Source organism: Neophocaena asiaeorientalis, unplaced genomic scaffold (genome assembly GCF_003031525.2).
Source record: "Neophocaena asiaeorientalis asiaeorientalis breed wild unplaced genomic scaffold, Neophocaena_asiaeorientalis_V1.1 scaffold348, whole genome shotgun sequence".
Classification (NCBI taxonomy): domain Eukaryota; kingdom Metazoa; phylum Chordata; class Mammalia; order Artiodactyla; family Phocoenidae; genus Neophocaena; species Neophocaena asiaeorientalis.
This window is the reverse complement of record NW_020172672.1, coordinates 2,299,255-2,323,646: the sequence shown is the minus strand read 5'-3', so window position 1 is coordinate 2,323,646 and position 24,392 is coordinate 2,299,255. Positions and strand designations below refer to the sequence as shown.

Here is a 24,392-nt window from a genome sequence, read left to right as displayed (position 1 = left end):
TATCCCCATATCCCCTCCCTTTTGCATCTCCCTCCCACCCTCTATATCTATACATATATCCCCATATCCCCTCCCTTTTGCATCTCCCTCCCACCCTCCATATCCCACCACACTAGGTGGTCCCACAGCACCGAGCTGATCTCCCTGTGCAATGTGGCTGCTTCCCACTAGCTATCTATTTTACGTTTGGTAGTGTATATATGCCCATGCCACTCTCTCACTTCATCCCAGCTTACACTTCCCCCTCCCCATGTCCTCAAGTCCATTCTCTATGTTGTCATCTTTATTCCTGTCCTGCCCCTAGGTTCATCAGAATCATTTTTTTTTAGATTCCATATAAATGTGTTAGCATATGGTATTTTTTTTTCTCTTTCTGATTTACTTCACTCTGTATGACAGAATCTAGGTCCACCCACCTCACTACAAATAACTCAGTTTTGTTTCTTTTTATGGCTGAGTACTATTCCTTGTATATATGTGCCACATCTTCTTTATCCATTCATCTGTTCATGGACATTTAGGGTGGTTCCATGTCCTGGCTATTGTAAATAGTGCTGCAATGAACATTGTGGTACATGACTCTTTTTGAATTATAGTGTTCTCAGGTTATATGCCCAGTAGTGGGATTGCTATGTCATATGGTAGTTCTATTTTTAGTTTTTTAAGGAACCTCCATACTGTTCTCCATAGTGGCTGTATCAATGTACATTCCCACCAACAGTGCAAGAGGGTTTGCTTTTCTCCACACCCTCTCCAGCATTTGTTGTTTGTAGATTTTTTGATGGTGGCCATTCGGACTGGTGTGAGGTGATACCTCATTTCTGGAGCCTGTGCTCCACAATGGGAGAGGCCACAACAGTGAGAGGCCCGTGTACCACAAAAAAAAAAAAAGAAAGAAAAGATAAAGTGACCATATGTGCATGGGTTTAGCTCTGGGCTGTATCCAAGAACATGGTATATCTCTCCATCTGTTTGTATCATCTTTGATTTCTTTCATCAGTGTCCTATAGTTTTCTGAGTAAAGGCTTTTTACCTCCCTAGGTAGATTTATTCCTAAGTATTTTATTCTTTTTGTTGTAGTGGTGAATGGGATTGTTTCCTTAATTTCTCTTTCTGATCTTTCATTGTTAGTGTATAGGAATGGAAGAGATTTCTGTGCATTAATTTTGTGTCCTGCTACTTTACCAAATTCATTGATTAGCTCTAGGAGTTTTCTGGTAACACCTTTAGGATTCTCTATGTAAAATATCATGTCATCTGCAAGTGACAGTTTTTATTTCTGATCTGATCTTTATGATTTCTTTCCTTCTGCTAACTTTGGGGGTTTTTGTTCTTTTTCTCTAATTGCCTTAAGTGTAAGTTTAGGTTGTTTATTTGAGAAGTTTCTCGCTTCTTGAGGTAGGATTGTATTGCTATAAACTTCCCTCTTAGAACTGCTTTTGTTGCATCCCATGGGTTTTGGATCATCGTATTTTCATTGTCATTTTTTTCTAGGTATTTTTTGATTTTCTCTTTGATTTCTTCAGTGATCTCTTGGTTATTAAGTACTGTATTGTTTAGCCTCCATGTGTTTGTATTTTTTACAGATTTCTTTTCCTGTAATTGATATCTAGTCTCATAGCATTGTGGTCAGAAAAGATACTTGATAAGATTTCAGTTTTTTAAATTTACCAAGGCTTGATTTGTGACCAAAGTTATGAGCCATCCTGGAGAATGTTCCATGAGCACTTGAGAAGAAAGTGTATTCTGCTGGTTTTTGATGGGATGTCCTGTAGATATCAATTAAGTCCATTTGTTTAATGTGATATTTAAAGCTTGTGTTTCCTTATTTATTTTCATTTTGGAGGATCTGTCCATTGGTGAAAGTGGGGTGTTAAAGTCCCCTACTATTTTTGTTTACTGTCGATTTCCCCCTTTATGGCTGTTAGCATTTGCCCTATATATTGAGGTGCTCCTATATTGCATGCATAAATATTTACAATTGTTATATCTTCTTCTTGGATCGGTCCCTTGATCTTTATGCAGTGTCCTTCTTTGTCTCTTGTAATAGTCTTGATTTTAAAGTGTATTTGTCTGATAGGAGAATTGCTATTCCAGCTTTCTTTTGATTTCCATTTGCATGGAATATCTTTTTCCATCCCCTCACTTTCAGTCTCTATGTGTCCCTAGGTCTGAAATGGGTCTCTTGTAGACAGCATATATACGGGTCTTGTTTTTGTATCCATTCAGACAGTCTATGTCTTTTGGTTGGATCATTTAATCCATTTACATTTAAGGTAATTATCGATATGTATGTTCCTATTAGCATTTTCTTAATTTTGGGGGGTTTGTTATTGCAGGTCTTTTCCTTCTCTTGTGTTTCCTGCCTAGAGAAGTTCCTTTAGCCTTTGTTGTAAAGCTCGTTTGGTGGTGCTGAATTCTCTTAGCTTTTGCTTGTCTGTACAGGTTTTAATTTCTCCGTCAAATCTGAATGGGATCCTTGCTGGGTAGAGCAATCTTGGTTGTAGGTTTTTCCCTTTCATCACTTTAAATATGTCCTGCCACTCCCTTCTGGCTTGTAGAGTTTCTGCTAAAGATCAGCTGTTAACCTTATAGGGCTTCCCTTTTATGTTATTTTTTGCTTTTCCCTTGCTGCTTTTAATATTTTTTCTTTGTATTTAATTTTTGATACGTTGATTAATGTGTGTCTTGACATGTTTCTCCTTGGATTTATCCTGTATGGGACTCTCTGTGCTTCCTGGACCTGATTGACTATTTCCTTTCCCATATTAGGGAAGTTTTCAACTATAATCTATTCAAATATTTTCTCATTCCCTTTGTTTTTCCCTTCTTCTTCTGGGACCCCTATAATTGAATGTTGGTGCATTTAATATTCTCCTAGAGGTCTCTGAGACTGTCCGCAATTCTTTTCATTCTTTTTTCTTTATTCTGCTCTGCAGTAGTTATTTCCTCTATTTTATCTTCCAGGTCACTTATCCATTCTTCTGCCTCAGTTATTCTGCTATTGATTCCTTCTAGAGAATTTTACATTTCATTTATTGTGTTTTTCATCATAGTTCGTTCGGTTTTTTTCTTCTACGTCCTTGTTAAACGTTTCTTGTATTTTCTCCATTCTATTTCCAAGATTTTGGATCATCTTTACTACCATTACTCTGAATTCTTTTTCAGGTAGACTGCCTATTTCCCTTCATTTGTTTCGTCTGGTGGGTTTTTACTTTTACCTTCATCTGCTGAGTATTCCTCTGTCTTCTCATTTGCTTAACTTACTGTGTTTGATGTCTCCTTTTTGGCAGGCTGCAGGTTCCTAGTTCCCATTGTTTTTGGTGTCTGCCTCCAGTGGGTAAGGTTGGTTCAGTGCTTGTGTAGGCTTCTTGGTGGAGGGGACTGGTGCCTGTGTTATTGTGGATGAGGCTGGATCTTGTCTTTCTGGTGGATGGGACCACATCCAGTGGTGTGTTTTGGGGTATCTGTGAACTTATTATGATTTTAGGCAGCCTCTCTGCTAATGGGTGGGATGTATTCCTATCTTGCTAGTTGTTTGGCATGGGGTGTCCAGCACTGTAGCTTGCTGATCCTTGAGTGGAGCTGGGTCTTAGCATTGAGACGGAGATCTCTGGGAGAGCTCTCACTGATTGATATTAAGTGCGGCCAGGAGGTGTATGGTGATCCAATGTCTTGAACTCGTCTCTCCCACCTCAGAGGCTCAGGCCTGACACCTGGCTGGAGCACCAAGACCACGTCAGCCACATGACCATGTACGTGGGGAGTTTCTTGCCTTTTGGGAAGTCTGAGGTCTTCTGCCAGTGTTCAGTAGATGTTCTGTAGGAGTTGCTCCACATGTAGATGTATTTTTGATGTATTTGTGGGGAAGAAGGTGATCGCTACGTCTTACTCCTCCTTACTCCTTGAAGGTCCTCCCCAAAGCCTCAATCTTTATCTTTCAATTATATAGGGATATTTCTGAATAATTTTTTTTTCACCACACTATGTGGCTTGTGGGATCTAAGTTCCCTGACCAGGGATTGAACCCAGGCCACAGCAGTGAAATCCCAGAATCCTAACCAGTAGGCCACCAGGGAACTCCCTGAATATTTTTTTTTTAAAGTCACACAAGTTATATGTTTATACAATGGTGGGACAGGCACAGGAAAGACACTCTCATTCCAAAAGTGAGAAATAGGAAAGAAGAAAGGAGCGACCAGTCCCAAGTATGTCCAAAATCTTAAGGCAAGAGAATAATTAATTCTCTTTGGCTCCATGTTCTTCCCTCTAGGCACACTGGGGATTTTGTTTCACTTCCGGATCCATTGGAGTGAAGGTCCTGCCTTCCAGACACACTGGGCTGGCAGTTCTGGGTTGGACACCCAAGACTCCTGGAGGCCCACCCCATGGTTTTGCTGAGCACAGCCCACACTGCAGTTCTCATGGACTGAAGTCATATGCCTGTGGCTCCCCAGGCTTAAATAATGTGCAGTGGTTCTACTAGTCTGGGGTCCTGGAAGTGACCTGCCCCCATGGCTCTGCTGGGTACTACCCTGGTGTGTGCTCTATAAGGTGGCCGCCTCTCCAGGGTCATAGACCCTCGGCTCCAGTAATCTCCATCCTTCAAAATCTGGATGGAATTTGCACACCAATGGAGAATGCCCAGCGTGGACACTGCCAAAGCCTGCTGTCTGTGCCTTCTAGAGGAGTGGCTACTGTTGCCTGTGCTGTGGAGTGCTGGGAATGGAACCCAAGTGTGTGGCAACTCTGTCATGCCTCTGATAAGGCATGAAAAGGTCCTGAAGGCACTGGAGACCCCTCCTTTGAAATTGATCTGATGATCTCTGGATCACCCTGTGGAGCAAGGGGGTGATTCTGCTATTGTCTTGTACATAGCTCCTGACTTGTGGAGATGACTTACTAATCTTATCAAGTGGTTTGCTTGACCACATCCTTAGTGTTCTATTCAGACCATGTTTTCTCAGTCTTTTCTATATGGATGGCCTGGGAATTTTCCAAATCTTTAAAGTTCCACTGTTCTTTGATGAATAATTCCATCTTTAAATCACTTTTCTCTTCCTACATTTTGCTAGAAGCTTATAGCAAAAGGAAATAAGCCAGCCACTCCTTCAACACTTTGCTGAGATATTTCCCCAGCTAAATATCCAACTTATTTTCTAAAGTTGTACATTCCACAAAACACTAGGACACAAATCCACTCCAGCCAAACCCACTCCAGCCAATTTCTTTGCTACTTGATAACAAATAGCTTTTCCTCCATTGTCCAATAACATAATCCCCATTTCTGCCTCATTAGTATGGCCTTTCCAGTCCATATCCTACCAATCTGTTCAAGATTACCTAGGTATTTTCTAAGGTATTTTCTAAGGAGGTTGGGGGTTTTCTATGCAACTTTTCCTTTTTCTTTCTAGGCTGTCACCAAGAGTCTGTCCACAGCACTGTAGGCTTTCTAGTCTTCCGCTCAAAACTCTTCCAATCTCTATCCAATACCTAGTTCCATGCCATTCACACAATTTCAGGTAACTGTTACCTACAACAGTACTTCCAGGAACCGATTTTATGTTATATTATGTTAAGGCAGCAAAACACCATTATTGGGTGACTTATACATAAGAGAACTTTATTTCTCAGTTCTGGAGGCCAGTAAGTCCAAGATCAAGGCACCATCAGATTTAGTATCTGGTGAGAAGCACTTCCCGGCTCATAAATGACATCTTCTCACCATAACCACACAGGGTAAAAGGGGTGAAGGATCTCTCTGAGTCCTCTTCTATAAAAGCACTAATCACCTTCCAAAGACCCCACTTGCTAATACCACCACCTTGGGGGTGAGGATTTCAAACGTTCATCTTGAGCACGCCCCAATCAAGATTCAGAAGTTTCCCATCACTCCAGAAACTTCCCTCCATCCCTCCCTTCCCTCACATCACGAAAACAGTGATTTAAATTCTATTCCCCTATATTACTTTGGACTATTCCAGAACTTCATACAAATGAAGTCCTATATAAAGTTTCTTTGGTCTGATTTCTTTCTATCATCATAATATCTATGAGATAGATACATCCATGTTCTTACACATGGTGGAAACTTGTTCAGATTTACTGAGGATTATCCCACTGAATGAATATGCCATTTTGTTTGCCATTCATCTATTGAGTACTGGTTGTTTGTTTCCAGTCTCTGGAATAAACTTGTGAATAATGCTGCTATGAATATCCACATACGAATCGCTGTGGGGAACGTCCTATGGCTGGAATCACTGAGATGTAGGGCAAGTATAAGTTTAACTTTATTAGAAACTATTACTATCTACCCTACCTTTTCTACCCGTGACACTATTTATTCTTTTGTTCCGTTAATCACCCCCAACACATTTCATTTTTATAAAGTATGAGAGAATCTGATTCTTTCCTCAAAATTCTTACACAAAGAAGCTTCCATTCTCCTCTCCATTTTGTAATTTCTTAATTACAAATTGAAGCCTTGTCTCATTTTGGTTTCAGGAAAAAAATGTCAATCACTGTCTTAAAATTGCACAACACCCACTGATTCTTCCCCTGTGACTTCTCCAAGAGGCCGTGGGACCACTCAGCCCAAGCTATACACTCTATTTTTCCTAATTTCTCCCATGTTTCCTCCTCTCTAAGAGCCCTGTGCCAGGATCCCCAGGATCACTTAGCACAGCCCCTCCCCCTCATGAATACACCATTGTTATGTAAGAGCTGCCCCCTCCCTCCTGCACCTCTCTGGGGATGCCCAGCCTCCAGTCTCTCTCTGCTCTCCTCAGGACTAGACTGCTGTTTAGGAGTTGCTGTTGCAGGGATAGTCTTGCCTGCCTCCCGCTGGAGTGGATTTCTTTGGTCACAGGCTTCCTCACTCATGGGGCCTGCCTGGGCCCAGGCCCACCTGGCAGGTGATCTCTGGCTGCCTCTGCTCTGGCTGCTCCTGTTTCCGACCTGCTGCTCCCATGACCCCCCAGCTTGGCGCTTCACTTCCTCTGAAATTGTGATCCCCAGGAAGGTGTCCCACAGAGTGCGTGGAGCCACAACACAAGGCCAGCTCTCCTACAAGGTTCGCTTCAGTGGCCAAAGACACGTGCTTCACATGAGAGTCAAGAAGAGCTTGCTGCCCAGGCATTTTCCTGTTATCACCGATAACGACCAAGGCGCCATGCAGGAGGACTACCCTTTTATCCCCCGAGACTGTTACTACTTTAGCTACCTGGAAGGGGTTCCTGGGTCCATGGGCACACTGGACACCTGCTATGGGGGTCTGCATGGCATGCTGCAGGTGGATGACTTCACTTACGAAATCAAACCACTGGAGGCTTCTTCCAAATTCGAGCATGTGATTTCTCAGCTTGTGTCACAAAAAACACCAGCAGAGGATGCAAAATGTAAGATTGAAATGAAAGATACAAATCAAGCATATGAGGAGGCGATGATTGCTGAGATACCTAGAGCAGCTCCTGCGTATTTGTGGTGGCCGCATAGGAAATACTTAAAACTTCACTACACAGTTTCTAACTCATTAGTTGTTCAGAACCGTAATCATACACGTATAGTAGAGAATGTAGTGATTATAAACAACATATTGCATAGCATTTTCTACCAGGGTCAACTTGAGGTTTTGATTCGTCTTCTGTGCATATGGGATGGCATGGATAGGGTAGATTTATACAAATGGTCTAGGGCTGCAGCTGCAATAAATGAATTTGGTTTATGGAAATGGTGGGGATGGTATAAACAAATTCCTCATGATACTTCAATTCTTTTCACAGGACATAAACTCGCTGGGTCCTCATATTATAGCAACCATGAAGGAATATGCAACCCCAATTGGGGAGCATTATATGTATTTGTTTCACAATATCACATATTTTTAGCTTCAACTCTTACAGCACATGCAATAGGTCATATTCTGGGCTGTGTACACGATGGTCCAGGTTGTCACTGTTTTCGAAGAGATCACTGCATCATGGCTCCTGAGCCTGGTCTTCTAGATATGATGAGCAATTGTACCTATAGCCAACTGCATAAGCGGGTTTCTATGTGGGATCCTTGTTTGAGTTCACCAAATGTACCATACCGTAATTTTCCTTATGTAGCTCCTCGCTGTGGTGACAAGATCGTAAATCAGAGGGAAGAATGTGACTGTGGCACCTTGAAAGACTGTGCTAGGGATCCGTGTTGTCAGAACGATTGTGTCCTCACCGGTGGCAGTGATTGCAATGAAGGAAGTTGCTGTGTTAAGTGTAAATATGCTCAACCTGGAACTGTTTGCAGAGATACTCTTAGTATTTGTGATTTACCAGAATACTGTAACGGGGCAACGCACGTTTGTCCAACTGACACTTATATCCAGGATGGAACCCCATGTTCGCCATTAGCTGTTTGTGTGAAGGGAAACTGTAGTGACCGTGATATGCAGTGTCAAGCCCTCTTTGGCTATAAAGTAAAAGATGCTGCACCAGCATGCTATAAAACATTGAATATCATAGGTGACCGATTTGGGAACTGTGGTGTGAGGCTGATTCCAGGAGGAGGACGTCCTGTAAAATGTAAACCAGATGATGTTCTGTGTGGAATGCTGCATTGTGCTCTTGTGGAGGAACTTCCTGGCGGTGGGGAGCACACTACATTTCATCATATAGTGGTACAAGATATTAAACCAAAAAGCTGCTTTGGGTACGATGCCCATTATGGGACAGACTCACCAGAAATGGGGCTGGTAGTGGATGGTGCGTCATGTGGCCCGGGATCATACTGTAAGGACCAAAACTGTACTTTTATTCAAGACATGGGTTTGGCCTGTGATGTCAAGATGTGCAATTACAGAGGGGTATGCAACAACCGAAGACATTGTCACTGTCAGCAAGGCTGGAAACCACCAAATTGTAGCGAGAAAGGACCAGGTGGCAGTGTAGATAGTGGCCCCCCACGTAACAGAGAAATAGGTATTCGAGCCAGGCTACTAGAGAATATAAACAGAGGAATAGCTCTACTGCTTCTTCGTCTTTTCCTTCTTTTGCTTTCAGCGGTGATAGGTGTCTTTTTCTATGTAAAAGATACTATGGAAAGCAAAAAATAAACCGTTGGAAAAAATAACCCCTTGAACCCAAGTAAATACAAACTGGAACACACAAAATGGAGAAAATTACTTTGGCACTTACAGGAAGAAATGATCGATAATCACTCTTACAGGATTAATTACATAATTCCATAACTCTTCCCAAGTTGTTATCTTGAAATAAAATGACTTGGCAACTTAAAAAGGGTCTGTGTGGTTCAATGCATTTAATATTTTAGATCTGGTCATAGTCTTACTACTCTTGTAGATGATAGTGGGAACTGTTAGGTTCAACAACAGGAGGACTTATACTTATTTATGTTGTGCATACTAAAGTTTCACAGATATGCCTGTAGCACTCCTTGTTTGAACCGGTATGCACTTGTTTAATCGTTTATTAGACTTTCCCTTAGTTGATTATGTACTAGATTTGTGTTATTGGTTCATGTTTTTGCTAGTGTTAAATAAGCCTAACATAAAAGATAGCATAAAAGACACCTTGACAGATACAGTAGGAAGATCAAAAATTTGGGGTCATAAGTGCATGAATATCAACAGTAGTTCAACGACCTGCTAAGTATGTGATCTTGTCCAAAGTCATAGGCTTTCAGAGGATCAAGGTTATATCTGACATGTTACACTGAGAGATGAATGTACTTTTCTGGGGTTTCGTGATGGTCCAAAGAAAGGCCCTAAGAAGGGCCTGGAATATGTTAGGCACTTAATAAATGCTGACTCTTTCATTCTCTCTTGGGTAGTGCTAAAACAGAAGTATTCCAAGTATAAGGACTTTGGCATTTGATATCTTTTATTGTAAAACCATCACACAAGGAGCCATTGATCACTGATTTACCACTTCTTATGGGCCCTAGTTATTAATGTCATACCATCTCACATTTAAAATCCTAGGAATTGCCTAAGCACAGCCTGTCTATAAAGTACAGGATGGAACTGCGTGCCTGACGTATAATATGTACAGGAACAAAAACTTACATAAAAGGAAACAGGAAGCAATCGCTTCATCAGAGAGTAGTAGAAGCAGGTCTCATAAGTGAGATGTGTTATATTCGTGCTATTAAAATGTCTCAGACGTTGGATCAAATCCCTTTCTAAATATGGAGTCCAGATGAGGGTAGGTACCTAAGGGAAGAGGAAGGATGCAGCAGTAGAGAATCAATGGGATTGCCACTCTGTGACATTTTAATTTGTCCAACTTTTATAGAGTTCTCTTAGGCAGCATTTCTTGTCCACAGAGCTTATCCAGTAGAGTAATCTGGATCTTCACCCTTGACAGGTCTGAGACCCAGTTTACCATACCCTTGTCAAACATATGTTACTGCATTCGCTCTTTGCACCAATATCTATTAAAATAGAAGTTGGATGACCATTTACGAACATCGTTACTTCTCCTTGATCCAAAGGCACCTGATGAAAACGAAGTATCTTTCTTCCTGTGGGTCGGGGTGTGTGGTCGGGGTGATTTTGTTTCAAATTAGCAGTCCATTTGCCAAAAGGTGAAAACTGTGGCCCCTGTAGCTTCTTTTCTCTATTTCTATTTTTCTGATATCTACTCATGTCCTTATTGGTCTTTTTGCACTGGTGAAGGACCTTTTGTTTCCCTCAAGGTGTTTAATTTGTAGTACCCTACAGTCAATTGTGTATGTTTTCTCTTTGGTTACCAGGCTATCTCCAAAATCTTGACCTAAGTGTTTTACCCTGAGGATGAGTGTGATCTCCAGTCTATTTTATGTTTCTAAACAACATTTGATATTCCAGGTATAGGCCATACTTTTAAAAGGTGGCTGTCTCGTGTTAAGGTCCAACATGGGTATTCCTTAAAATCAGTTTCTAATTGGTGCCAGATATGTGAGACTGAATCATTACAGCCAAGTTAACGTGGTTGGATTATTCCCAGTCAAATAAGGGCAGACACGCTCAGGGATAGCCTTAGAAGATTTTTTTTTTTCCTATTGCTAGGGCTATGGCATATCAAGAAAGGGTGAAGTTCCAGAACAAAGGTAAGTGGGAGCACCAGAAAGTGAAGAAGAGAATCAAGGGGGCAGAAAGGAAAACAGGGGTATGGATAGGAGGAAGGTGAGAAAGGAGTGGGGTTGTGAGACACACAAACATAGGTAGACATAGAAAGACAAGGTCTCTGGGACAGGAAGAAGCAATGTGAAAGTTGTATACTAGGGGTCACAGAATATTAGAATCTGTTCAAAATCTTTCCTTTCTTGGCTTCTTTGTACCAACTTGATCTCAGAGAGACAGCAATGAGCTGTCCTGAAGAGGGATCTTAGTTCCCTGCCCAGGAGTTGAACTTGGGTAGCCTGGGTGAAAAGCCAGGAATCCTAACCACTAGACCACCAGGGGCTACAGGCTAGAAGCAAAGTCCCCATGGCTCTTGCCCCATTTGAAAGCAAGAATGTTTTAAGGAGGCAAAAACTGCAAAAACAGGTACAAAGTTTATTATTAGAGACACAGCTCAATAAGTGGGAGAGCACCGGAGAAAGAGTTCGTTTATTTAATACTGAAGCAAGACAGAAATACACACCCAGAGAGAAAGGAGAGAAGGGGTATGGGTGTCCTCTGGAATCTAATGAGGAGCACAGTAAAGAGGTGATTTAAATCACTTATATAGGATGGTTCTTCCGGGTCTTTGTTTACCTTTGGTCAATCATCTTGTTGCTTCTTTCACACCTGACCTGTCCTAGGACCCTCCCCAACATGCACGTGCAACTTTTTGCTAAGATGGATCCCATCGCAGAGGCCCCTGGGGGTATGTCCACAGATTATTAGGGGGCGGCGCCCCTCCCTTTTTGACCCCCAAGGAGCCTTCCTGCGCATGTGCAGACAGGGAAGTTTTCCTTGACCTCAGGAGTGGTCATCTTATCTCTTTACTTCAGCAGAGCTCAGCTTCTGCCACTAGCTTTGTCCTTGGAGTGTCTGGGGGGAGAACAAAGCTTCACTTTTACTCCACTTGACAAACACCAGCTGTGCAGCCCAGGGGCCCATCTATCTCTACCTCAAACTGAGGTAGACTGCCCATGGTGTGATGGCTATTCTAATGCCCTTTCTTCTAAGGTGCCACACTCACAAGTCTGACATGCCCAAGAAACCAAAGGGCCACTACAGTTTGAGATCGTACTCAATGAAACCATGCAACTTTGAGTAGAAATTAATAGAGTAAGGATCTTTCTGGCAGACCATATTTCTAGAGCAAATCTGACCAGCAGTTTGGGTAAAAGAGGAGTTTCCCCGGGTAAAAGAAGTCTGAGGTAGAAAGAGGGACATGACCTACCTTAGGAAAAATGCCTAATTCTCTGCTTGTCCAAAATTCTCCAGAAAGCAGAAGAAAATTACTGACCTCAGTCTGACAAAAGGTTGACCTTCAAGAGATGGTCATGGCCCCGCAACTCCAACTATGAAGAAACAAACAAAAAAACCAAAAACAAACAAATAATAATAAGAAGAGAAGGAGGACTTACCTCCACACCAAAGCTCAGTTGATCGGTTCTGTTTTGGACCCCACCAGGCAGTGCTGGAAATTCTTCCACCTTCTCCCAAGCAATGGCACCAACTTTTTTTTTTTTTTTTTTTTTTAAGATTTCTGTGACTCCAATAGAGGGTAAATCTTCATTGAGTTGAGGCGTATCAGAGAACAATGGCAGACCAGGTGGCTTCACAGCTGAAGCAGGCTCAGGGTTTCTGTAAGAAGAAGAATCGGAGTAACTGTCCTATATTTTAACTTTAGCAGCAGTTTCACCTTTAACCAAAACTAGTGCCTGAGGCCCTTTCCTGTTATCCTGCCCCTTGAAGGAGTCCCGATAACCAACAGAACACTATTGCCGAGAACTGTTTCTGCAAGCCTTGTGGTAGTTTTCGATACTCATGAAGTATGAGTATAAGAAAGGAGAAAGTAGATGGGGAAGAGCACAACATACAGGAAAAACAGGAGACTCTCTATATTGTTTGTTTAAAAATTTTGCATCTTTATCCTCGAGGAGTCTGAGACCTCTCAGGCCAAGATTTTTGCACAAGTCCATTCCAGTTACCATTGCCCAAGCAAGGGAGTTCCAGGAGTCTGGCAAGAGTATCACCTGGGTTCCACAGGTAATCCTCCAAGCCCCTACTGAGGAATAGCAGCCTTAACTCCCCTGCTACTCCGGGTCAATGACTCCATCCGTAATGGTGACTCCTGTTCTCACAAGCTAGTCTTTGAACATATGTTGACTGAGGGACCTTGATGGCCACTATACCTTGCAGTTCCATGGCATTCATGCTGTATCCCTGGCAAAAGTGCATTCTCTGTAGACCAAGACCTACCTACAGCCCTGGAGAATACACAGTGGCTGGGAGGACAAGCAGAAAAACCACCAGTGGATCATTAAGAGTCATGGTAAGTAGGGCCACCCAACTTCTACTCCTTGCTTCCCGATCCCATATATTCCTCATAATGGATATACAGTACCATGTAGCAGTCTTTGATTGAACATACACACTGTACCCTGAAGGATGACACTCTATCCTTCCAGGATATTGTTTCTGAGCTGATGTTTCGGCTGTGCCTTCAGTAGCTCATTGCAGTGCAGTGTGCGGGTGGTTGCCAGTGAATATTTGATGTGATGCAAACAATGGATTCCATTGGGATGGGCCCATTCCTTTACCTCATTCACTGAAGGCTGAGGTCTCTGTTCACATCCTAAGCCACGTGGGATTCCATGGTTAAAGATCACACATTTCATAAGCAAGCCCCCAATACTGATGCTGGCTGTGGCTCTGCAGACACAAAAGGCTACTTATCACATCTAGAGTTACTATCTATTCTTGTGAGGACCAAATGCTGGCACTTCCAGATTGGAAGGGGCCCACGGTAGTTGACTTCCCACGAATTAACTGCTAGGTCTTCTTGAGAAATAATGACTTCTCAGGACTTCAGCAATGATCTTTGTTGTTGGCAAGTTGGACATTTAGAGACGGTAGTACCTGGACTGACGTTCTTGGCAAGTGGGAGTCTATGCTATTGAGTTCAGTGTAGCCACTACCTCTGCCACCATGGCCACTCTGTTCATGTGCCCATTGTGCCAGTTCCATGGTGGGTCAATGGTGAAGATTGTCTAATGTTGATTGGCCGAGTCATTTTCTCTGCCTGGTTGTTCAGGACCTTTTCCAGGATGGATGCTTCTTGATAGGCATGAACCTGTGTTACAAAAATCCAATCAAAAATGGGCAGAAGACCAACGTGGACATTTCTCCATAGAAGACATGCAGATGGCCAACAGGCACATGAAAAGATGCTCAACATCACTAATTATTAGAGAAATGCAAGTCAAAACCACAGTGAGGTATCACCTCACAAATGTCAGAATAGCTATATCAAAAATCTACAAACTATAAATGCTGGAGAAGATGTGGGAGAAACGGAACTCTCGTACACTATTAATGGGAATGTAAATTGGTGCAGTCACCATGGAAAGCAGTATGGATGTTCCTTAAAAATCTAAAAATAGGGCTTCCCTGGTGGCGCAGTGGTTGAGAGTCCACCTGCAGATGCAGGGGACACGGGTTCGGGCCCCAGTCCGGGAAGATCCCACATGCCGCGGAACGGCTGGGCCCGTGAGCCATGGCCGCTGAGCCTGCACATCCGGAGCCTGTTGCTCCGCAACGGGAGAGGCCACAACAGGGAGAGGCCCGCGTACTGAAAAAAAAAAAAAAAATAGAACTACCATAAGATTCAGCAATTCCACTCCTGGGTATATACCTGCAAAAACCAAAAACACTAAGTCAGAAATATACACTCAACCCGATGTTCATAGCAGCACTATTTACAATAGCCAAGACATGGAAACAACCCATGTGCCCATCCACAGATAATTGGTTTAAGAAGATGTAATATATATATATATATATACACACACACACACGCGTACACACTGGAATCATAGTCAGCCATAAAAAATGAAATACTGCCATTTGCAACAACATGGATGGAACTAAAGAATATCACACTAAGTAAAGTACATCAGACAGAGAAAGACAAATGTTATATGATATCACTTATACGCGGAGTCTAAAAAATAATACAAATGAATCTATATACAAAACAGACTCACAGACATAGAAAACAAACGTACGGTTACCAAAGGGGGAAGGGAGGGAGTCGGGGGATAAATTAGGAGTTTGGGATTAAGAGGTACAAACTGCTGTAAACAAAATGGATAAGCAAAAAGGATTTATTGTATAGCACAGGGAAATCTATTCAATATCTTCTTAAAACCTATAATGGAAAATAATCTGCACTGAACAGAGATAGAGAGATACAGATATAGAGAGATATATATCTGAATCATTTTGCTATACAAATGAAACTAATACAATATTGTAAATCAACTATACTTAAAAAAGAAAATCTTCACACTTCCTGACTAAAGCTATATGAGCAGCCACAGAGCTCTACCGTATAACACCTTTTCTCTGATGCTCTAGTCCTTTTTATTCCAGGCCCTGACCAGCTCATCAGGCTCTTGGCCACCTGAAGTGGTCTAATTAGAAACCTTCCATGTAGGTAGACGACCAAGGTACTAGGCATAAAACTGCCCCAGAATATGATTTTTTATTATTTCTCTCTTTTTAGAGTCATCCTTGAAGAGGAATGTTATGCAGTCATCTTCCATGTTTGGTTTGAACCCACATGCCAAGCCTACCCAACCATACACCAAAGTCAGGCATTTTATTCCTCATTTAGCTGACTGAACAAAACCCCCATGTGGGCATATACGGAAGCTGAGTGAAGTGACGGGTGAAACCATGGTGAGTGATATGATGACTTCAAATACCTGCTCATACAACGTACACATGTCTTCTCCTCTTGTATGAGCTTGGTATTGGATGTTCTATTTTGAGTTTTCTGTGAATTGCTGCCAGATCCATCTGATTTTATGGGTCGCCAAGCCCAGAGAAACCTAGCTGATACACAATGATTCAGGGCACGTGCTCATATGGGGCCGCACAGACAAAAAGCTCACTTTGCTCAGGTTCCCCTAACGCACTGAGAGCTGTTTCTCCATAGTCTCCATGACATAGATGGCATGGCCTTGTTTCAAAACCCTATGGCATACGTTGTGATTCTCCTTTGGGGCCTGCCACAGGTTCCACACCACATCTTTACCCCTACCACCAGTTTCCCACAGGGTCAAAAACATTAGCTGTGCCAGACTTTGTGGCCCAAATTATGGCTCTGTTTGCACAGGCTAGCAAGAAAGCAAGGCCCTTTCTTGCCTTGTGTTCCCACTTCATTATCATCCAGCATCGTATTCATAGGTGTGAAATGTTTGCTTCAATAACCCAAAGTGGCATATATCTCAGCCATCACATTCCTTGTGGTAGGGAAGGCACCATGAAGCAATTTCCCTTAAACTCGGGGTATGCCTGAACATGACCTACACCACTGTAACCCTAACTACTCCAGTAATCTGAACTGTCCCTGAATCTTTGTAAGGTTTATCTCTTAACCTTGGATCAGCAATAGTTCTCATAGTGTAGTCCCTGGACCACCACCACCGGCAGCAGCATCTGGAAGCTTCTTAGAAAATCCAGTTTTTCAGGTCCCATTCCAGATCTACTGAATCAGAAACCTTGGGGATGGAACACAGCAATCTGTGTTTTGATAAAGTCTCCAGGGGATCCTGTGCACACTACAGTTTGAGAGTCACTGGGACAAATAAAAAAAATGGAAGAGAGCTAAAGACCCCAGTTGAAGGTTTATAAGGCTGAAGAAGACAAAAGGAAGTCTCAAAGTTGGAGAGGATCCATGGGAGCCAAACATTCATGGAAGCCATGGGAGCAGAGAATTTCAAGGAGGAGATAGTCAGTATTGTCAAATGTTATAGGAAGTTTAGTTCAAGTTGGGGCATTTGTACTAGTTCACAAATAGTACAAATGTTAACTGTTGTGCCAGCTTCTTAACCTTTCTGAGCCTCAATTTGTGCACCTGTAAAATGAGTCTGGAATCATGCTCTTCCAAAATTTTAAGATTTTTAGCGAATTAAATTATATACTAGATGTCAATTATGAAACCAGATGATTCATGAAGTAAGCTTTCTGTACCACAGCCATTAAATTTGGCCATAGTTCTAAAACCTAACTTCAGTATTAAAGCTCTCAAGATTGGTGATTTTGATAACAACACTCCCATATACTTGCATGAGTTAAGTGATGGTAGAGCAGATACTGGAGGATTATGTAACTTGGCTAGATATCAAGAACATACTAGTGCTGAGGGACTGGCATGGACGGTGGAGATGCCTTGTTCTCTGGATGTAAATTTGTATAAACTGCCACATGGAAACGTGACAGTTAAGATGGTTGGTTCAACTATTTTTTCTGTTTATTAACACTAGAAACACACAGATGGGATTTGAGCCATATTTATGGGAAAGCAGCAGAAGCCATACTGATGAGCTATTTTGTGTTTTTTGTGAGAATTGTAAAATGATGACAAATACACTTTGATTTATCAGATAGATGTACTAAGGTATACAGTAGTGATGCTTAAAGGGAGAATATATATTATTTGTTAGGTGCTTAAATTTTTCACTGCCCCAAATTTTGTTTCATGAAAATCTTCCAGCATACTTGTAATTCTTACTATTTAGTTGCTCCTTCAAGATCATTTCAAGGTTCTTAATAAGTGCTTATTTGGATGATGGAATGAATGGGAGACTGAAGACCTATATTCTCTTAAATTGAATATATGCTTTATCTGATAAGGATAACAGATTATTAGCTATGGCATTACCTAGAATACATGTATATGATTTAATCCGTTATTGACTATTAGCTGAGTGCCAGCCTTTATTGGAGTCAGATCCATAAGGTGACATTTTATGTAGTGAAAGGGTAGGAAAAGGTCTGGACTTTTAGAACAGTTCCCTCAGCATTTAAGATATGAGGAAAAGCTGGAGAATTAATACACTTGACTAACCTGGATGCTGTATGAGCTCTGAAGTAGCAAAAGGAAGTGGCTAAGGCGAGAGGCAATGCCATATACAAATTCTCGCACACTTCACAATATATTCTCTAATAAATCCTATGGCCCTATATGTTTCTGTCTCTGCACAGAGATAAGTTAAACAAACAAACATACAACAAAAAGTGTAAGCCAAATACTTCAAAACAAAATACAAAAGAATCACAGCACCTCAGCCCCAGAACCCAAAACAAAACCCCAATGTTCAAATTCAAACCCTGAACTATTCTTTCCACTCTCCTTTTTTTCATCTTTCTTATATACTGTTTGGACAACAATGACTTTGTACACCAAAACCGACAGTGTGATAGAGCTCTGTGATACATTTTAGTCAAAGCCTAGTGGAGCTCTGAAGAGGAAATAATTTACATTGCCTGTGGAGTAAGGGAGGCTTCAAGAACCTGGCGTGCCTAAAGCTGCATCTGGAAGATGTGGAAGTTCATGCAATACTCAGGGAGTTAATATCTCCTCCAGGATGGAGCATGGAGTGAATGAAGAACAGTTGCCATAAAGGCAGGCTAAAGTCATATTACAAACGCACTTCAATTACTTGCTAAGAAAATTGGAGTGACTACTGTAGGCAGAAAAAAAAAAAGAGAATCTCATCATTATTTATGTCTCTTAGATAACTGTCAGCAGTGTAGGAGATAGACTTGAGTTCATAATTAAGGTTTTGTTTTTGTTTTTTAAGTTTTTTGGCCACACCCATGGCATGTGGGATCTCAGTTCCTCCCCACCAGGGATCAAACTGTCGCCCTCTGCATTGGAAGTGCAGAGTCTTAACCACTGGTCTGCCAGGGAAGTCCCCCTATAATTTTTTTGTTTGTTTGTGTTGCTGTTTTAGACCCGGTGGGCCTAGATATGAGTGTTAACTAGATCAGCCTAAAGGCAGGAAGGAGATCAGGAATTTCTCTTCTACAGACACTTAGGGGTGAATTTAATAGATAGAAATGTGATAAGGGATTAAACCAGGAATATTTCAGTGGCAATAGAGAGGCAGGGATAGATGGAAAGATTTCAGGGATAGCATGGGAAATGTGAGTCATGTCACCTGCACTCTATACTATTATGTAACCTCAAACACTTGACAGTTGAGGCTTTCTCTGACTCACCCTGGCAAATGGCACACGTCGGGAGCTGTTTCCCAAGCTACCTGTGGTTCATTTGCTGCCCATTAGATTGCCAGCCTCTTTATGGCAGGGATCATCTTTTCACCTCTGTGTTCCTCGAGGTTTCTAATGACCTACAGAAAGGTGTGCTGGATGGTTGGTGACTGAGTGGAAACTAGACATTCATAAATGACTGAAGATTACAGGCTATCTGGCAGTAAAAGCACTAGCATTAAAGGTTCACTGATACCAAGACATTACATCAATTACCATTCAACCTAAACTCTCATAGCACTTTTTTCCCCTATTTTTATTAAGATGGTGAACTACCTGATCTCAGGGAGGCAGCAGTGAGGGGTGGTGTGAAGCAAGATCTCAATTCCCTGCCCAGGAACTGAACCTGGGTAGCCTGGATGAAAACCAGGAATCCTGGCCACCACGCCCCCTGGTTCTTGCCCCCAGTGAAAAATGCATTTCTCATGGAGACAAAACCTGTAAAAACAGGTACAAGTTTATTATTAGAGACACAGCACAAAAACAAGTGGGAGCGCACACAGAGAAAGTTTGGTTAGTTAAGATAGAAGCAAGGCAGAGATGCACACCTGGAGAGAAAGGGTGTGGGTAGGCTCCCTAATGAGGAGGAGCCCAGGAAAGAGGCAGTTAAGTCATTTATACAGGGAGGTTCTTCCAGGTCTTTGTATACCTTTGGCCAATTATCTGATTTCTTTTTTCACACCTGACCTGCCCTAGGACCCTCCCCAACATAAGTGGGCAACTTTTTTCCAATATGGATTACAGCCCAGAAGCCTATGGGATGGCCTTAGCATCACATGTTATGGGATAGTGTCCCCTCCTTTTTAACCCCCAAGGAGCCTTTCTGCACCTGTGCAACGTCTCCCTTGCCCCAAGGATGGGAAATGTATGACTTCTTGATCTTTTAACAGGGTTTAGCCCCTCTATGTCCCTGCCATAAAAGTGTCCAATGTCCGGTTATCTACCCTATTCCTGTTGTTGTTTCTTATATTGAAGTGCAGATCTCGAAATATAGACAGGAGTCTGGTCATAAATATGTAGTCTGGGGCCCGTTTGTCTTTTGCCTCAGGAATTGCAAACAGGGGGCTGGTAATGAATGTCCGGCCTGGAGCTCATCTTCTTACCCCAGGAGGTGTGAACAGGAGGCCAGTTGTAAATGCCTAGCCTGGAGCCCATCTATCTCCTGCCTCATCCATATCCCACACATAACTATAGAGGCTAGAGTACTGGCTTCAAAGTAACTTTTTCAAACCTCATTTTATTGAGCTGATTTTATGTGCCAGGGAGAGTTCTAAGAAGAGACCCACAACACAGGAGGTAGGGGTTTCTATATCCTTTGACGGTTACTACAAACACGACGTAAGTCCCTAAGTCCCGATTGCAAACCAGCTTGTCGGACCAAACCTCTGACGCTCGAATTTCCGGGGGGAAGCGTGAGTATGTTACTACGGATCGATTGCTTTTGCCTGGCGGAGACCTATCTGGAAGGACTCTGCCCTGGGAGGCAAAGGAAAGGAGGTTAGTAAAGGACGTACTCCTCGGGAGGGACCCAGAGACGCTGAGATTCGGAAGGCCACGCTGGCCTGTTTGGCTGGGCATCCAAGCGGGTCGGAGAGTTCAGTCATGTTCGCCCACGCGGTGATGCGCGCCCTGCGCAAGAATAAGACCCTTCGCTACGGAGTTCCCACGTTGGTGAGCGCCGTGAGAAAAAGTGGGGGAGGGATTCCGGAAGGCGTGGGACCACAAGTCTGGCTGGAAGGAGAGTTCTGTGAAAGTGTAGCGCGTGCGACCCGGAACGGCAGTCTGGGCTAGGAAGGGGCGGGCGTTTAGGCCGTCCTAGTCTCGTAGTCTGTCCCCGCGCTGGTAGTGGGATCTCGAGTCCCCCTTTTACCTCTTTGGTAGTTACCTGGATGTGCTTCTGAGAGTGATGTCAGAAGCAGATTTTAACCCAAGTCTGGGTGATTACTAAACTTCCATCCTACCCCGCTCCGCGCCCGCCCGCCCCCAGCTACAGCTTGACGATACTCTGCATCATTGGAACTAGTGTATTTACTTAATTTAACTGTATAATTTCGGGCATCTTCAGGTGTCAGCTTATTAGTTTGTGAACTGGCTTAATTCTTCCAGGCTTGTTATGAGTTAAATAAATCCTTGTGAATTGAATGAAGCACGTTGTAGCAGCCCTCAAAAGATGGTCGCTGAATTATAGTTGATATTTTTAAAGCACGTTGAAAGTAGTTTTGGTGTCTATTTCTTTGCATCTATTCCTACGCGGAGTTCCCAGAAGGTTGCATTCGTCTTGAAATTTAGATTGTTGTTGGCTTAACACAACACCAACCCGATTTGGAATCCAGCGAGACCACTCCGTTTCTTTTCAGTTTGACCTTGGCAAGTTACTTTGCTTCAGCAAGCCTTGATGTCATAGTAAATGAAACAATTTAAATAAAAAGCATGTGGACAAAGTCCACTTTCTTTTAAATAGTTTATTAGTTTGGTATGGATTTGGTACAGGTGAAGTTACTAGCTTTTGCATTTAAGCAGGACTAAAGGAAAGAAGTGACCTTAGAAAAGTAATGAGTTTTTTTACTCATCTTTGATGAATGCGGATTTCTTGCTCATCTTCGGAAACTCCTTTTTATCTATCTTTCTAAAAGTTTAAAGAAAGCTGTAAGACAATGTAGGTGATGGGGAATGTGTAAAAACTATCCTCCCTGTAGATTCCCCTGCCACAAAATAGAGATCCATTCAAAAATACTGTGATTGTAGTCATTACGTTGAGGTCACCTGCATGTCCCACTGGAAGACAGTTTGATTTTGTTTCTTATCTTTCAAAATCATCAAAGCTAAGCTCTTAAAACCAGTAATATTAAAGTACCTTCTAAGGTTTCCCTCATTTGTTTTATTTCATGGAGTGGAGACTACCACAGTAGACTTCTTCCCAAGTGTATTTCTCTATACTGGTCTCTGTGTCTATATTGGACCTGTACTATACTGGACCTAGGTCTGTACTGTTTCAAAATATGGGTCCTAGACATATAACTACTTTTGTAGAGGAAAATGTTGAATTCAGTACTCTAAAACCCAATACTACCAGAAGGACCTCAAAAGATACATCATCTTCATCATGTATCAGTCAAATATTCCATAATTACTACAGTATACTACTATACTTCAAGTTGAAATTATTTCCTCTCTTAGATAAATGTTAATGCTTGCTTCATAAGAATCTTTATTCAGCAACATACAGAGGAGGACTTAGAGTACCAGGTATAGGCCAATAATACTGTCCTTCCCTGCTCTCCCAAACCACTTGAAAAAGAGAATATATTTGTTGTCTCCCAAACCACTTGAAAAAGAGAGTATATTTGTTGACTACTGGTTTCTACATTCTAAAAAATTAGCCCATTTAATGTTTTCTGTTCAGGTGTTTTTAGTTTATTCAGTGTTATGCAGCTATCATCACCACAGTCTAATTTTAGAACATTTTCATCACCCTAAGAGAAACACCATACTCAGTAGTAGCCACTTCCTGTTGTCCCCTACCCTTCTCCCATCCTAGTTAACCACTAATCTACTTTTGTCTATAGATTTCATAGAATAATACAACTTATGGTCTTTTGTGACTGACTTTGTTCACTTAGCATAATGTTTTCAAGGTTCATTCATGTAACGTATCAAAACTTCATTCCTTTTAATGGCTAATATTCCATCAGTTGGAATATTTATTTTTCATTGATGAACATTTAGGTTGTTTTCATTTCTTGGCTATTATGAATAATGGTGCTATGAACATTCATGTACGGATTTTTGTATGGATGTGTTTTCATTTCTCTTGAGTAAATACCTAGTAGTAGAAATGCTGGGTCATATGGTAACTCCATGTTTAACATTTTGAGGAACTGCCAAGCTATTTCCCAAAAACTACGTCATTTTACGTTCCCACTAGCAATATATGAGGCTTCTGATTTTTCCATTCTTGCCAACAGTTGTCATTGTCCACTTTTTTTTTTAATTAAACCCTTACTAGTGGGTGTGAAGTGGTATCTCACTGTGGTTTTGATTTGCATTTCCCTAATGACTAATGATGCAGGACATTCGTTCATACAGTGATTATTGTTTATCTGTATATCTTCTTTGGGGAAATGTCTATTCAAGTCCTTTGCCCATTTTTAAATGGGGCTGTTCTTGTTTTTATTGGGCAGAGGTTTTCTTAAACACCTGGAAGCAGTAAGTTTCCCAGTGTTTGTCAAGGGGCTCTATGTGCTTGATTGGGTATGCCTTCAGTACCCAGGCAGGTTACACTCCGCCTTAAGCTGTTACTTCTTGCTTGCTCAGAGCCTCAAGGTTAGCCACAGGTGAGTGTTTAGGGCCTTCTCAGATCTCTCCTGAGCTTACACACTGCTGTGGGCACGTGGACAGTTCTGCTCATGTGCATGTCCTTCCAGAGTGTCAGGAATATGTTTGAGCTTTTCAGAGTCCTCTATGGACACCTTATGCCTCATATTTTCCTTTGAGTGTTTTGGTTAGACTATTCCTTGCCCTGTTATCTACCACCTCAGGCAGTATGCTGTTAAACAATGGCCTCTGAATTTTTTCAGCAAACACTTCCAGGGAGAAGTCTGTTTGCCCTAGTTGAGCTCCAAGTCAGGAAAACTAAAGGCAGCCTTGCGAGTGGGTCTTCCAGGGAACCACCAGACTGGTCAAATAATGAAAATTCTCAGGGAATAAGACTTCAAGGAGCTCCACCCCATTATGCCCCTTCCAGCGGTTACTGCTTTATATCATGATTTTAGACTGCTGGTTTTCATGTTTACCAAGGAGCGTGGGTCGAGTGGGAACAGGTAGGCTAAAAATGCCACCAAGCTTTCTGCTTTAACCGAGGTTGAGTCATTCTTCTTACAAAAATGTTCCCAACATCACTGCAGGCCTTTTTTAATTTCCAAAGTTCTGAAAAAGTAGATTTGACAACTTTTGCCAGTGTTCTCATTGCATTAATGGAGAATGTTTTGGAGATTCTTACTCTGCCATTTCAGTGATGTCACTTTTTTTGTTTTTGGGGGGGCTCTGGTGAGATTTTTCTAAATTTTCATTTGTTTATAGCTCTTTGAAGCACTTTTATGATGGTTCCTTTAAAATCTTTGCTAACGTC

The 24,392-nt window shown here is 42.0% G+C and overlaps 3 protein-coding genes across 5 annotated transcripts in view; all 3 read left to right on the top strand.

Moving 5' to 3' along the window:
- The first annotated feature begins 6,952 nt into the window (after positions 1–6,952).
- On the top strand, positions 6,953–9,094 carry LOC112396086 (disintegrin and metalloproteinase domain-containing protein 29-like). The gene has a single exon (XM_024739598.1). It carries the CDS (start codon positions 7,109–7,111, stop codon positions 9,092–9,094), a length of 1,986 nt encoding a protein of 661 aa, XP_024595366.1. The 5' UTR covers positions 6,953–7,108.
- Positions 9,095–20,725: 11,631 nt separating this feature from the next.
- The window catches only part of COX16 (cytochrome c oxidase assembly factor COX16), a 122,011-nt gene continuing 118,344 nt past the window's right edge, over positions 20,726–24,392 (top strand). The window contains exon 1 of the mRNA XM_024739625.1: positions 20,726–20,935. Within this exon, the coding sequence (XP_024595393.1) occupies positions 20,867–20,935 (69 nt within the window). The 5' untranslated portion in view covers positions 20,726–20,866. The remainder of the gene's footprint in view (positions 20,936–24,392) is intronic.
- Positions 20,879–24,392, top strand: part of SYNJ2BP (synaptojanin 2 binding protein) — an 82,703-nt gene continuing 79,189 nt past the window's right edge. For all 3 annotated transcript variants that reach the window (XR_003002497.1, XR_003002496.1, XM_024739623.1), the window contains exon 1: positions 20,879–20,935. The gene's annotated coding sequence lies outside the window, so the exon portion shown is untranslated. The remainder of the gene's footprint in view (positions 20,936–24,392) is intronic.

Bases quoted from the DNA above. Each gene is read 5' to 3' on its own strand.
- LOC112396086 (XM_024739598.1), top strand. From the start codon at position 7,109: ATGAGAGTCAAGAAGAGCTTGCTGCCCAGGCATTTTCCTGTTATCACC.